Source organism: Carya illinoinensis, chromosome 3 (genome assembly GCF_018687715.1).
Source record: "Carya illinoinensis cultivar Pawnee chromosome 3, C.illinoinensisPawnee_v1, whole genome shotgun sequence".
Classification (NCBI taxonomy): Eukaryota; Viridiplantae; Streptophyta; class Magnoliopsida; order Fagales; family Juglandaceae; genus Carya; species Carya illinoinensis.
The window spans coordinates 6235834-6252765 of NC_056754.1; the positions used below are offsets into that span (position 1 = coordinate 6235834).

General features: G+C 34.7%; 1 protein-coding gene across 1 annotated transcript; it reads left to right on the top strand.

The window, feature by feature from the left end:
* Nucleotides 1-650: 650 nt before the first annotated feature.
* LOC122302870 (transcription repressor MYB6-like) lies at nucleotides 651-2262 on the top strand. Its single transcript, XM_043114318.1, has 3 exons — nucleotides 651-916; nucleotides 1105-1234; nucleotides 1390-2262. The coding sequence occupies exons 1-3, from the start codon at nucleotides 787-789 to the stop codon at nucleotides 1817-1819; spliced, it is 690 nt and encodes a 229-aa protein (XP_042970252.1). The 5' UTR covers nucleotides 651-786; the 3' UTR covers nucleotides 1820-2262.
* Nucleotides 2263-16932: the final 14670 nt, after the last annotated feature.

Sequence of the window (16932 nt, forward strand, 5' to 3'; positions counted from 1 at the left end):
TTAATTATTTATTTTTCAATATAGATAATAGAAAGATGTTAGAAATACTACTAATTATAATTAGATTTTTTTACTTATAATAAAAATTATGTACGTATTTTATTTTATATGAGATGTGTTTTATTTATTTCATGTTTATATCAGATTAAATTTTATAGAGGGACCAAAATAATTTTTAGAGAAAGAGTTAATACATGATAAATTAATATTATTTTATTAAATAAAAAAATTAACATATATATTTTTTTCAAATTTGTTGGGGCCCTGCCCCACCTGCATATGCAATTGTTGGCCCTGGGCCGCTGGGCGGTCGATATTTTCTTAACGTCCTCATAATATAAACTGATATTTTTTTTTTCTAAGGCTTATGATCCTCTGAAAAAAATGTTTTCTCGTATGAAAGATGGAAAATGATATAGATATAAAGAGGACTCGAACGAATATGCATGCAAGCTGCAATATCTTGTAACAAGGAAAATGACATATACTTAACGGTAAGCGCAGCAAGAGACCCAGAACAGGGCCGGCCTTATCCACTTAACCGCTGCTAGGACTGCATGACCCACCTAATTACAGCCAAAACCACCGGTCCAAGTCAACAACCTTCTCTCATCCTCCACTTCCTCACAAGTATATCTACGCCCCATCCGCTGCTAGCTTTTGGATGGGGTCTCTATCTATCTATCTATCTATCTCTCTCTCGCTCTCTCTCTCTCTCTCTCTCTTTCTTCATATTCTTTGAGTTTCTGAATAGAAGGAGATTGGAGACCAAATCAGAGATAACTAATGAGAAAACCTTGCTGTGATAAAGAAGGCACCAACAAGGGCGCTTGGTCCAAGCAAGAAGACCAAAAGCTCATCGACTACATACGAAACCACGGCGAAGGCTGTTGGCGTTCTCTCCCCAAGGCTGCAGGTATGTCGACGTCGTTGAAAAATATTATAACCTGTGTCTGTGTGCGCTGATGTTCATGATTGGTTTTTTTTTTCCTTTTTGTTCTTTTGGGGGGAAATGAGGTTTACTATATTCCTAAATAATTTTTTGTTTTTCTTCTTCCTATTATTATTTAACATCACCTAATTTATTTGTTTCTCTTGGACTAGGTTTGGATCGTTGCGGCAAAAGTTGCAGGCTTAGATGGATAAACTATCTCAGACCAGACATCAAACGCGGTAACTTCGGTCAAGATGAAGAGGACCTCATCATCAAGCTCCATGCCCTCCTTGGCAATCGGTATATATCTTCTCTCAGCATTTCTTTGACATGCATGTACGTATAATATATATATGTACATATATACGACTGTTCAGTGTATAAATGTACGTCCCTATGCATGTGCGGACACGTGTAAGCGGTCATTTCCTAACAAATGGTTATGCGACTGTTAGGTGGTCACTCATAGCCGGAAGGCTACCAGGACGGACAGACAATGAGGTAAAGAACTATTGGAACTCTCACATCCGGAGAAAGCTAATAAGCATGGGTATTGATCCAAATAACCACAGGCTAAACCAGATTCCTTCTCGGCCTCAACCTAAGTGCGACGTTTCTGTAGCTGAAACATCTTCTGAGTCAATGAATAATGAGCGTAAGCCGCTGAAATCCTTTGGCAAGACCGATAGGCCGGTTTCTGAAGGTGCCAGTAGTGATCTTGAAGATGAAATGCCTGGTTCTTTGGACTTGAATCTCGATCTCACAATTGCCTTTCCTTCTCCCCCTGTTACCCTCGTGGAAGAGAAGCGGCAAATTAGTTCCAAGGCCATTGGGACAGGTGAATTATTGGAAAGTGAACCTGCTCCTACACTCATCCTTTTTTAGATTTAAGATTTGTATGCTATTTTATATTTTATAGACAAATTGAATCATGTTCTAAATATTCCTGTCCTGGAATCGGAGAAAGAAACAGCAGCCCATTATAACGCGGTACGTCCAAAACCAGGATGGAATTACATGCATGAATTATATATACGTGGCTAAATTGTTGATAATGTTTCAGTTAGTACGTTGTACAGCTCAGAACATGAAAGCTCAGAAGAATAGCATATAAATTAAATGAGAGATGGAGTAGTCTAGTCCAATCATCAGACATTGATGCATGGAAGGTGATCTGTTCATGTAATATTACAGCTAGCTAGAGCTCAATTAAGATCACTAATGTGGGATGATCATGATCATAGGACTATGCTGTATATGTTATTGATGATCTGTAGAACTACTGATTAATTATATATTTATTTGAAGGATGAACTTCATTATGATCAGAATCTGAATAATTAATTAGTACTGTCAACCTCATGATTTGTCGATCTTATCACTAAAAGAAAAATGGCATTTTAAATTGGTTGTTAATAGTCTTTTCGTTGCTATAAATTAGTCGCAAAAGGTAATTTTTCTTGTAATGTATTTCTTCCCTTAATTACTATATATATTCTATATATGTGTGTGTATATATATATATATGGTTTACTTGAGCAATTAAGCTGGATCTAGTAAACATGACTGTTAGTTGCTCATCTAATTGGAAAGAGCAAATTGAGTCTTTTTAATTTACTAAATTAGATAAGTCAATGATCGATGCACGTGATTTCCTTTAGATGCACATGATTTCCTTCATGTAAATCACGTAAAGTACACATGGAAGCAAGTGGATCATCACCTTGTGGCTTGATCCCTTTTTTGAGCCAATGGCAATAGAAGTGCGGGGCTAGCTGGGAAACTAGTATGGGCTATGGCCGGCCGCATGCATGGTAACCGTAACACAAATGGCTGCAACAAAAATGTAATTTATTAGCATTGACTTGACTAAATACATCTTTAAATTTAATTAATATCAACTTAAAAATATATTTATCTATTCTCTTTAAATTTAATCCCAATGTGGATTAGTTATTCATTCTATATGTAATAATAAAATATTATTAAATTAATATTTTTTTAAAAAAATTATTTTTATCACATCTTATAATTCTACCAATTTAATATTAAGTAATATTATATTATAATTAAATTAATATTAAAAAAACACATTTTCAAAGCTCATTTAATCCTAACAAAATTCTATCAACTAATTTTTTTACTAAATATCTTAATCAAATATCTAGCAACATATGAGAAGTCATGCAAATAAAAAAAACTACACTTACATAAATCGATATCAAGAAAACACCTTAATTACAAAACACATACATAAACACCTAGAGAAAATCTGTACTTCCAACACCATCTTAATTACAAAACATCTACATAAACAGAATTAGGAAATATGCACTGCATTCTTAACCATCTTAATTACAAAACATATACATAAACACCTAGAGGAAATCTACACTTCCTCCACCATCTTAATTACAAAACACCTAGAGGAAATCAAATATTCCAACACCATCTTAATCACAAAAAACACTTACATAAACACCTAGAGGAAATACATAAATCTGCACTTAGTTACCATGTATAGCAGTACAAAAATAAACCCTTAGATTACACATAATAGCAGTTACAAGGGATCAATATACATCCAAAAATCAGTCAATGGGTTCTTATCTGTCATGAAGTTCCAAAAAGTAGTCTTCCATCCAAAAATAGTCTTCCATTTCATAAATCAGTACCAACTACAAAACAGAGAGACATAGCAATATTAATTTGTATTTTTTTTTACCAAAAACAACAACTAGTAATTGTTTTCGGATGTGCAAAACCATAAACTCTTCAGTTTATTAACAAAAAACAACAACTACCAAATATGTTATCAACATTCAACATCATGAACAACAACTCTTCAGTTTATTAACAAAAAACAGCAACAAAAAACCATGGTATTACCAGGTGTGCAAAACAGCAACTCTTCAGTGCACTTCTTCCCCCTCCAGCTACTACATTTCATTCAATTCATTCCTATGTTTCTCTAGGATTTCAATTTGAATTGACTTGAAGTATTCTCGTTACACTGCATTCATGTTATCAACATTCAATATCATGATTTTCATCTCCATCTTCTTCTTCTTAAATGAGATTATCTCAGCCCTGTCCCTATCAGCTTTCATTGCCTCATCCCGTCGCTCAATCATCATTATCCTTCTATCACTTTTCATGTTACTTAACTTTTCATCAAATTGACTATTACAAGATTCTTCACATTTCCTTTTCTTTTCTCTTTCTTTTTCAGATTTCTTGCCTAGTGGCCTCTCCAAATTGGTAGACATGCTCTCATTTTCTTCTACATCTATGGCATTGGCAGCTGGAACAGTAGAGCAAGTTGTCTTTCTCTTTGTTGGCAAATTATCCATATGTACTTGCCACTTTGGTTGGTGCCTCAATAAGTTCCAACAATGATCCAAATTATAGTTGCTTTTTTGTGTCGATCTGTACAATGCCTTTGCCTTGTCAATCTAAATACCAATCATAAAAATATTAGTACATATTACAATCCAAATTTATGATAATTAGAAACATACATTGTCTTGTTCATTAGTACTGCTTGGATGCATTGATTTGACTTAGGCCAAGAAACCACAAAACTTGTTTGTGGCTTTTTAGATAGTTGACCATCGATTAGTCAATGACCCCACATAATGTTCAGGCCAATTGGGTTTTTTATAAGTATTGAAGTAATTATGGATTCTTATCCACAATTGGGTGGACTTTTGATCTATTCCCCTAATAGTGTCTATACTAATGTTGAGCCACCCTGATACAAGGAGGTTGTCTTCCTCCACAGTGAAGAACACACCCCGTTGGGATAGTTTAGTTCACGCCCTTACTTGCCATTCGGGTTGTGTCACTTCAACCTCAAAATCAACATTATCATACAAGACATGAGCCATGGGGCTTTAATAATACCTTCTCCACCACTTTGCAATAGTGTGATAAAAAAGGGATCGTCTAATAAGTGTGAATTTATCCTTTATAAAACAGTCAGCAAGTAATAAAGTCAACAGTCAACAAGTAAGCATGGGAGACAGTCAAAATAGTAAGCCAAAATGACTAAAGAAATAGTCATTCAATTAACTATTTTGTTTAAACAGGTTCTGACTTCAACACACACAACATGTGAGCAAGTTACAAGGTTGACTATTAACAATCAAAATGCAAAATAGGTTCTTACTTCTACACACACACAACACTTTAAACAGGTTCTTTTCTATATATTTATTACCAGAAACACACTATGACAGCTGCATTGTTCTTTTCTATGTATATAAAAGGGACATCTAATCTTACTACAAAGACTGCAGTCACTGTATTGTTCTTTTCTCTATCAAAAGTTTTGTTCTGTTGTTTTATAATGTTAGCCTATTGGTTGTTTTATTTTTTATTTTTTCCTGGAATCTCATACAACTCTATTGCTATTGAATCTCAAACAACTCTATTGCTATTGAATCTCATACAACTCTATTGCTGAGGGCAGTTATTTTCTTGGCATGGGCATATGTTCTGGAGGCTTGGCTACATTACATCAAAATCTTCTACTATCCTAGCAAGTATATTTAAGATTGGTTTCTGTGCTACTTGCACCATATGGTGCGTGGTAGCCCCCTCCCCGCATGGTGCGGGGGTGGGATTTTCCCATCCGTCCCCCGCCCCCACATCCCGGGGTCGGGGTATCCCGCACCGCTAGGCGAGGTGCGGAGCAGATACCGGCCTGCCCCGCTTCATTTTCACTTTAATTATAAACTACATTTAATTATATTTAAAAATTATTTCTAAATCTAAAAGTGATAAAGAATATATTTTTAGATCCAAATTGTAAATTAAATTTTGTAAATATGACTATAATTTAAAAATTATGTTGTTTTCAAATTTGCTAGTACATATTTTATGTAAGTTGTAGTGTAGTAGTTTTAAACTATATAGTTTTTAAATTTGCTAATGTATAATTTGTAAATAAGTCTAGCAAATTGTAATATATATATATATATTTATATATATATATATATATATAATTTGTAAAATATAAAGATATATTTATGTTTATATATATAAATATTTATGTTATATATATATATATATAATATATATGTAGGGGGCGGAGTGGGGGAAATGCGGGGCGGGGTTGGGCCCTCCCCATCCCCTGCCCCCTCTAGGGGGACTAGATGAGGAAAGGGGCCCCCGCCCCCGCCCATGCAGGGGCGGGGTGCGGGGCCCCGCTGCCCACCCCTAGTGCTACGTTTTCTTAGCATAGAAAATCTTATATGCACCTTCCCATTGAGGAAACCTAAATCAGTAAAGCTTAGTTGTATATGGTCATCTTGATCATACCTGAATTTTTTTTCTTATCAAATTTGGAAGTGAAAACAATAGTGTTGGAATGGCTATGTAATTTCCTAACATCTGAAAAGTTTCTTGATTGAGAACAATATGAATTTAAGATATTCTTTTATTAAGTAAAATTTTTGAAGTAATTACTGCATAATAGTCTCTTCATCAGCTTGGTGGATGAATTTATTTATACTTATGTGACATCAACTTTAATGCTTTATACCCCTTTTTTTTCCAGGTATTGGGCATTGGCAGGGCCAATTTATGTTATGATGACAATCGTATTGGCATTGGGATTTTATGTTGGTCTTAACTTTATGTCGACTCCTTACCCAACTTCCTTTAGATACTTAATACCTGATTTTTAATTTCCTAGAGGAATTCCAACCTTAAATCTAAAACTGGTTATCTCTAAATTGTTCTATTAGCAGTTTTAATTTTATTTTTTCTTTTGAGAAAGACTTTATGTAAAGTTATCTGAGTAATAACCAAATGCATTATGCTTTTCATCATGTTTGTAGCTTCCGAGTGTTTGTTATATTTCAGGCACTAATTTTTTCAATTTCTTCATCTTGAAGGCAGAATGAGAAGAGAGCATGTAAAAAATAATAGTGTAGTTGACTGTGCTTTGTGCTCTTAAACCCAGTTATCCCACACCTCAACCAAACTCAGCATCAAACCTTATCAAGAACACAGAGAGGGAAACCATTTTTCAAGCCAAAGCCAATATCATCGAAAAACAGGTTCTATCCTGCAAATCCTAACTGTTAATCCCAAAATCAAAAATCCTAACTGCATACAGCTACTACATCCGTAATCAATATGGTAACAACGATAAACAAGAATCACTGAAAAATCAAGAGCCTAAACTGTAAAAGCCATGAGAAAACTTACAGATCGGGAGTGGGAGTGAGAGAGAGAGAATGGAGGGGTGCAGCTGTAGGAGTGGACGTGTGCAGTTGTGGGAGTGGACATGTGCAACCGTGGGAGTGACCAGCCGCAGCCGTGGGTCGTGGACAGGCACTGTGTATGCAAATCGAGAGAGAAGAGAAAAAGTTTAGTGAGAAAGGGGGAATGGTACCGAAATGGAGGGAATGGCTTTTTCCTTCCTGCGTCTACGTTTTCTGACTTTCCCTTCTCTGACTTCTGACTTTCCTGTAGAGAAAATAATTGTTTATTATTTGGTAAATGAAATTCGACCTCCATCTTTGGCCATGGACTGTAGTAGAAGTCTATAATTTTTTGGATTTGCCTAATTCAATGTGATAAATTTTTGAGTAAATTCCTCTAAATTTAGCCAAGTAACTCAGTTGGCCAAGTCAATGAGGATGTTCTTATTATGCAGGCAAGATATTGTATATGTTCCCTTCTGGCTTTCCATGTCTCAAAAGAATTTTGAAAATAACTTCCATATGTAATTATTAGTAATTACTGAATTTTTTAATAACGTCACAAGAAAAATGAATTTTTGTGTTATTTAAATTTATTGTAAAAAATATAAAATATATTATAATTATTTGTTAGCGACGTCTTTTATATTTTTTGTGATGAATTTAAGTGATATAAAAAATTATTTTTCTTGTAACATATATATATATATATATATATATATATATAATTAATTAATTAACGTCGAGAGTGGATTTTCACAATATCTGTTTTTCATATAGCAAGTCGTACAAAGCGAGCTAGCTAATTGCTGGAGTGTGGCATCTCATGAGTAAAAAGCTGGGGATTTTATCCGATAGTACTTTTGCGAGGTCATTCCTATAGACTTGAAGAGCTACGTTTAGATCAGTACTACAGAAAAACTGTAAAGATCAATTATTTGAAAAAATAAAACGGTACTTACAGCGAGACAAGAGTATTTTTCATTGTTCCAATTATTTGTTCCAATAAATTAGAAAATCTATCTACAGATTAATGTACTTAATTAATTGACCTGATACAAACAAGTACTATCATGATCAGATGATGATCATCATGTGTATCCCACTCGCACAAACCAGAAAACATCACATCATCATCATCAATATATATGTAATGAAGTTCATTTCTCTGTACACGTACACATGATTATAATTGTCTTATAACTAATATTATCATAACACGTCGTTGTATGCATTCATGAATTCGTAGAGCAGTAATATTTACGTACTACTGATAGTTGAGATGATGAGAGCAGTAATTACTATTATATATATAGAAACCAAGCATAGTAATAACTCCTGTGGCCGGCAAAGGCGGAAGGCCAACTGCTATTTGTCATGCGTAAATTAAAGCCAGCTTCATTAATGAAAGGATAAATTAAGACTGTGCCAATTAGCTAGCTGGTCTTTCTTGTGGAGAAAGAAAGAACTTTATCACATTAAATTCGTTAGTTAGAGTGGGGTACTACTGCTCTTGTACCATAATTAATAACAGATTCAGGGAAAATGAAATACATTTTAATTACTAACATATAGATTAAAAAATGAAATTACTGCATGCAAAATCTTCAACATAAACCCAGATTTCTGATCTCCTGTAGGCTGTACAGACTACTCATGTAAACTTGATCATAGCGTGCTGCATTGCATGCTCTCTTGAATGACACTTTCATCACCACGTCATAAAAGAGCTTTGAACACGTGTAACTACAAAGACACGTGTAAACACATAGGCTCTAACACATTACGCGCCACAAACATGACGCAGTACTAATACCTAGATAAGAAATTAAAAAGATCAAATAAACGACAAGCTTGTCGGACTATCTACCATTCAACACTAGTGCTAGTATCTGTATTTCCCCATATACATATATATATAACTAAAAAAAATAAAAATACAGTGCCAGTAGATTTTATGCATAAAAGAAATCGGAATTTTGGTTAATGTATAAATTTAGAATGTGTTTATGATGGTATTTTCAAGAATAAATTTTCTGTCGTGGCAGATACGGGCCATTAATGTTGTCATGAAAACAACAAACGCATTGAGATTTGTGAGGAGTTTATGACCGACACAAATTAAGGTTAAACGTCATTCCACTTTCTGTCCAAGAGTCAGTCATCTTTATTTGTTAGGAAGATGAATTTAATATCTTAGAACCAACCCTATATATAGATCTTGCTGAGAACTAGGACGTCTGTTGTTATCTATATTAGTGTGAACTATAACACAATTTGTGCTTTATGATAGGGAAAATCGTCATAAAAAATAATTAAAATCTTACAAAATATATTTAGTGACAGTTTAAAATTATTATCACGACCATCACCTATATGCATCACAGGAAATAATTAATGATAGTTTACTTTATTTTTAGTGAAGGTTGAAAGTGTTTCGTTTGTTGTAATGTTTGAACTTATTATTTTTCTATGACAATTGAAATCTGTCATAAAAATAATGTTTGAACGTCAACACGGCCGATTGACATTCAAACAGTAGAAGTTGACATTCATTGGTTATGATTCGAATATATCATATTTACGTTTGAACGTTTATACCTCTGAACGTTAACTGTATTATACACTCAAATGTCTGATCGAACGTTAATGGACAAATGTTCAAATGTAATGGGTATGACATTCGGACGTTAGGTTCAATGTTAACGGATAAGCGTTCGAACGCAACTAGTATGTGTAGAGGTTTGTTCAAACATTAATTGTTTAAACATTCGAACGTTTTGTTCGTTTTAGGGTAAGTACCTTTGAACGTTATATTATATTTGTATAATTATATTCAAACGTTGGTTCGAATGTGAACCAATATTCAAACGTTTCTTATTTACATTCAAACATATAGATAAGAAATATTAATTTTATAAAATAAAAAAATATATGAATTGTATCATATTACACCATCATTTAACAACGAATAAAGTCTAATAAAGTTTCAAATTTAGATATCAAAAGTTACATATAATGATAAAATTGATAAAATTCATTTCTTTTTCTTTCCTCGCTTACTGTGATTCTATTGCAGTGAGATAACATGCTCTATTTTCACCATCATCTCCCTCCGCACTTGCTCTTGAACTCCACTACGTATTCTTTCCTCTTGTTCTCTTTGTTGCTCCTGCAAACACGTCTCTAAATCAGACTGGCGTTCCAAAAGAGACTCAAACTTTTGTTGTCTCGACCTTTTGTGCTTATTTTCTTGCCGTGCTGCTTCTAAATTTTTGATAAAATTATTAATTTGTAAAATTGATGAGGTCGACGAAGATAAATCAGGATGCTTGAAAGAACGTCCCAAACCTCTTACCATATTAGATTTGGTTCCGAGCACTTGTGTAAATATGTCTATGTTACTAGGAGAGGATTCCTCAAAAGTTGACTACATATCCATCATTTTTGCTTGCAATTAGAAAGAAAACACATAATAAGTAACGTATTAAAAGAAATACAAATAAAAAATAAAGTATTCACATGTTGCATAATTTATTTAATACAGTTGACTTCGCTTACATAATTATCTGCAACGATAGAATCCATCCACTTACTACGCTCATTAGTGTAACCAGCAGCATAGACATTAATGATTTTTTTTTTTTTTTTAAGTATCATCATGTTTATAAAAAAACCACATTAGTAATTTTAAAAGATAATATTAGTACTTAAATAATTTGCATTTCAGAAAAATAAATAAATTTTTATAAGTTATTATTTACCATTTTCTTAGCTAGACGGTGGAATGACTTTGAACCGGCACGATGGTGGACAGTCAGAGTAGATATATTATGTGTATTTGTAGAGCTTAAGTGCCACAAAATTAATTAAGAATATTAATTGTAATACATATACATATAATATACGGAGCGGATATAAATGTAAATAATTAAATGATATAAATCTAGAATACCTGATAATCTGGACTTGCGAAAAGATCACAATACTTCCTCCAATCTTCTAACTTCATCTTCTAGAAAGGGGACTGCGCAACCTCTTCCAACGTCTCAAACTTCTTGAAGTAATCATGACATTGTCCCTTATGACGTCAGACTAGTATAGCCATCAACACATTCACAATCTTCAAATCCTCACAACGGTTAAAATCGAGGTTGAATTCATCCTAATAAGTGAATTACGTCAAAAATATTATGTAATATTTTAGATGAAAAAAATGTACTCTCAAAATAAACTCACCAACACACGACTCTGAATGTGTTCCTTAATCTCATTTAGAATATCTCACCATGATCGCACATGAAATGGAGCATACGCTCTGATTATTGTGCCAATATAGGAGGAAAGTGCTGCTATACTATCATCCACTCTCCCAGTGGAATTATCAGGAATTGTGACTTTGAATTTTTTGTGCTTTCTATTTTTTTCAAGAGAGATGTTATGTGTATAGCCACGATCGCGACGAGCGGATGCATAAACTAATAAATAATAGTATAATTATAGTTATATAATTATTGAGAGTATTAAAATATAATTAATTATTAACGAAATTTCCTTACTGGTATGTGTCGACTGGCTGTCTGTTCTTGCATGTTAACTTCCTCAAGACCGAATTCCTCAGGTGGGGAGTCCTCAATTAGTTCGAGACATGATGAAAGAGGCACATTTCTTCATTGTCGTTTTGGCGACATCCTTAAAAAATAATTAATATGATAAAGAAACTTAATTAGAAGAAATTATTAAAAGTATAATATTGTATAGTCATCTATATGAATCCAATATTTAGTACTTTTATTTTTCATCTTCTGATGTATTTTTCATACTTGTTTTAGAATCTTCCTCAATAACATCTTCATCATTATCATCAACTTCTTCTTTGTCCTCCTTATCCACTTCCTCCCCTAATTCTTCTTCTGTCTTATTCTTCTGACTCTTCTTCTTTTTCTCCATCACTTACTTCGGACGGGTCAAGACGGATGGTTGGGACATCATATCTATACAAAGGGATTAACTCAAGTGCACCGAGGTAAACAAACAAGTGAATATCATCCAATGTTTTGAATACCGTACCGGATGTCGTACCGATCAAGGCATTGGAACGAAATATTTTGATACCGGTACCATTTCGTGTACTATTTCGGGATAGTCGATATATAAATATATATATAAATTATATTTCAAAATAATAGTCTATATATGAATAAATTATACATGAATACATATCTATATATAAGTTATAAATAGTCTGGTATGAATTGGGGGTCAAAAAATGAGATTATAGTTTGAAAAAATGAAAAAAAAAAAAAAAGATAAAGACTGAAATACCGACTAGTACAGATTGAAATATAGGCCGGTACGGTTAGTATTTCAATCGGTATGAAACAGGTACCATACCTGTACCTGGCCTAGTGACCGGTACGGAATGTACCGGCCATACCGGCCGGTACGGTACGGTATCAAAAACTATGAATTATCATCTCCATCTTCCTGGTAGCCTCTACAATCGGAGTGTCATCTTCAACTATACTATTTTCGTAATCTACACTCGTTCATGCTTCATATATATTTCAAGGGATAAATTTTTGTACGACTCGCCAAGTTATCTCTCCATTATCTTCATCAACGATTTTCATTGGATCAATTAAGTAATAGACTTAGATAGCTTAACAACCCAATATGTGTGATATCCCCTTTTTACGTGTATTTTTATTGAATGATTTTTTAAAAAAATTATTATAACTAGTGATTTTTCTGTTTTAAATTAAAGATGATTTTGCGGTATTATTTTATGATTTTTAAATTGTGAAATTATTTTAACATGATTTCTTGTTATTTATTATTGTTTTATATTTAAATTACTTTTTAATTTAAATTAGTCTATTTTTGAGCTTTAAAATTATTGTATTTTTAGACTTTATTATTTTATTTTATTTAATCACTGCGTTTGAATTATTTTATTTAACTTGTTGTTTTGAAAATAATTTTCGTTGGATCAGTTTAGTGACCTAAGTTGTGAGAGTTGAACCTTTTTTTTTTCTTTTTTCTTTTTCTTTTTCCTTCTCATTTTCCTTCTTTCTTTTTTCTTTTCTCCCCTGCTTTTCTCTCTTCTCGCCTGATGTCCCCCTCCCTCTCCCCGTTCGTTTCTTTCATTCTCCCCTAGCACTTTCGTCACACCACCGTGTGCCTCACCGCCCACTCCACTTGCTTCCCCTTCGGTCGGTGAACATCCCCCTCTGTTTTGAGCCCATCTCATACCGCCGATAGCCCCCACGAGCTCCTCTAACCCACAGCATCCATTTGCTTTAGCGCCATTGTCGCTCTACATTCGGCCACTATTTATTCACCACTTCATCACCGGCCTCTTACCTACCTAACCCACCAATTTCCAGTTTCGATCTGTCGCCGGAGTAAACACCAAGAGCTAAAATCTGATTAAGCCATTTTTTACTTGAATCGCCATTTGTGTCGCCACCCACGACCAACCACCACTTCTACTAGTTTCACCAACACTTCTAAACATTTATTTATCAATTTCAAGTTTTAGTCTGTTCACATTTAAAAGTGGGTATTTGAGACCCATGGTCTTAGTGCGATTTACGCTGTTACGTTGCCTTGCCGCCCCTTCTCACCTTCTTGATCATTTGGAAGTTATTTTATAGTACTGTAAGTATTTTTCAAAAGACTTTTAAGATTTAAATATATTTTTACATTAACAATACTTGTGATTTTGTTGATTGTGCCGGACTGAGTCTGAAGAGTTGAGAGTCAGTTGGATTGGAGGACGGAATTGTGTATGTGATTATTTGAAGTTGTTGATTGATGTTGGAAATTGTTGTTGTTGGATATTTTTGGTATCTTATCGTATGCATTGCATTGTGCATACATGTTCATGTTTGAAAAGTGAAAATTGGATTTTTATGTAATTACATGCATGTGCATGTGCATATTTGGAAACTGAATTTTTATGTGAGAAAGGATTTTTGGGTATTTATGAAATGAACGGATTGAACGGTTTGATAGAGAGTCACTGTAGGGATGGTGGTAAGCAGGGGCGATGGTAGAATCCTGCATATGATTCTCGCCTACAGTGCACGCGTAGGGATGGTGGTAGAGCCCCGCTAGCAATTCTCACCTACAGATGGAATTATAGGGATGGTGCTAAGCAGGAACGGCGGTAAAGTTTTACCTATGGTGCACTATATGGATGGTGGTAAGTAGAGATGGTGGTAGAGTCTTGCCTGTAATTCCCACCTACAATACTCTGATAATTGGTTATTAGGCCATTTTCTAGTAAAATGACGAAATTGAATTTTTGGGCCAAATGGGATTTTGGGGTGTGTGAAAAAATTGGTTATTTTGGAAAAATTGTGATTTTCGAGTCTCATGCATATGGCATCACGTTCATGCATATTGTTGTTGTGTTAATATATTTTTATTTTGTGGTTTGTTTAGGATATTACTTACTTGCGGTACCGTTTCTTGGTACCGTAGATTTTGATGCAGATGACGAGAAGGCCGAGCCTGAGGATGTGACTCCGCCGAATGAGTGATCGAGGATCACTCATGGGTTGTAATTTATTTCCTGCTTTTTTTTTATCTGTATTATATTTATACTGGTTAATTGTAATATTTTTGGTACGCTTGTGTTTAAACAAGTTTGTCTTTTTAACAAATTCTAACACTTAGTATACTAACTTTATTATCTATTGCGTTGTTTTGTTGTACACGTATTGCATGTACACACACTTGACATTTAGAAATAGGATGCGTGACCCGTGATGTCATCATCACGATCTCTCAATTCTCGTGTTTCCGTACATGGAAGTTGGGACATCACAATATGAATTGATCATCTTCGTACCATTTAAATGCAGTATTGATACTCATAAAGTGATTATCCTTATGTATAGAAACCCGACCACCTCCTAGATCCCACCAATCACATTTAAAAACATATATTACAGACCCACCCAAGTCAATATCATCTATGCCATGACTTCCCTCGACTAACCCGCTACAGTTTTGACTCTTTCTATTACGTTTACGGTCCAGAGTATAGAATCTATAAGCTTGAATAGTGCATGTAGTGTATTGAAGTGCTCTGCTTTAAGGACCACGGGCCAACGCATACAATTTAGGAGAAACTAATCCGAGATCACAAGTACATTGTTTCAAAATCTAACAATTGAAATAGTAACAAATTAATTAAAAGTTATTCATAATTAAAAGTTCCAAAATATAATATATATATATATATATAATTTTAATTCATATACATTATTCAAACAATCCAGGAAATTCTTCTTCATGTCTTACCTTTATATTTTCTACGTCTTCTGTTTTAAATTTATCTATGTATTCATTGTTTATAAGTGTAAAAGAATAACAAATTGAGAAAAAATGGAATACATTTTAATTACTAATATATAGATTAAAAAATGAAATTACTCCATGCAAAATCTTCAACATAAATCCAGATTTCTTATCTCCTGCAAGCTGTACGTACAGACTACTCATGTAAACTTGATCATTCAGCTTGCTGCATTGCATGCTCTCTTGAATGACGTACACCTTGATCACCATGTCATAAAAAAGCGTTTGAACACGTGTATCTACACAGACACGTGTAAACGCATAGGCTCTAACACATTGCCACAAACATGATGCACTAATGCCTAGATAAAAAATTAAAAAGATCAAATAAACGACAAGCTTGTTGGACTATCTACCATTCAACAGTGCTAGTATCTAGTATCTGTATTTCCCCCATATATATATATATATATATATATATCTTTTTATAATAATAAGTGTCTATTATATAACTATAGGAATAAATAGTAAATTTTAATTCTATTTTTATTTTCGTGTACATAAAAGATTTACACTGCTCTATTTACATTTCGTACAAAATATAAAAGATTTACATTGCTCCGTTTACATTCTGTATAAAACATAGAACACCATCATACAACCGCGTCGTGCACACCACAAACACCAGCTCCAGCTCCATCTTCCTCCTCGGTTCCATCGACCCCATGAACACCATCATACAACCGCACTGTGCACACCACCTTCTCCTGCTTCCCCAACAAGCTGTTTCAATCACGCAAGGTGTAAACCCTAACCTCCAACCGGCTTTTCGTGGCTGAGCCAGTAGACGCTCGGTTGTGCTCTTTCGTCGGAACCCACGAATACGTAGCACCGGAGGTCGTGTCCGATGGATCGCAGGAGAACACCGTTGATTGGTGGGCATTCGGGGTCTTCATCTATGAGATGATTTACGGCCGCACGCCCTTCACGGCTCCATCGAACAAGGCCACCCTGCTTAGCATCATAAAAGAGCCCCTTAGCTTCCCGACCTCCACGCCCTCCGGCATGCTCAAGCTCCACGTGTGGGACCTCATATCTGAGTTGTTGAACAAAGACCCGGTTCAACGCCTAGGATCAAAGCGCGGAGCCGCCAACATGAAAAAACATCATTTTTTCAAGAATTTGAACTTTGCTCTCATACAGTCTTTCCCACCACTAGAGATCCCACAACTGAGAAGGATGAAAACGACGCCGTTGTGTCGTGCGAGGAGCTATGCAACACGGAGAGGCTGTGCGTTGAGGTGGTTGTGGGATGGAGACTCATGGTGGTTCCATCATGGCTTCACGGCTGGGTGGAGGTTGTCGTGCATGGCGTGAAGTCTTTGATGCGGGGAAGAACCGAGTTTGAACTCCTAGTAATCGTCGCTGACTTGTAGAGGGGAGGAATTGAAAATAAAATGGAGAGGAAGG

Bases quoted from the DNA above. Each gene is read 5' to 3' on its own strand.
- LOC122302870 (XM_043114318.1), top strand. From the start codon at position 787: ATGAGAAAACCTTGCTGTGATAAAGAAGGCACCAACAAGGGCGCTTGG. The intron at 917-1,104 runs GTATGTCGACGT...CTCTTGGACTAG, and splicing joins TTCTCTCCCCAAGGCTGCAG to GTTTGGATCGTTGCGGCAAA. The intron at 1,235-1,389 runs GTATATATCTTC...TGCGACTGTTAG, and splicing joins CATGCCCTCCTTGGCAATCG to GTGGTCACTCATAGCCGGAA.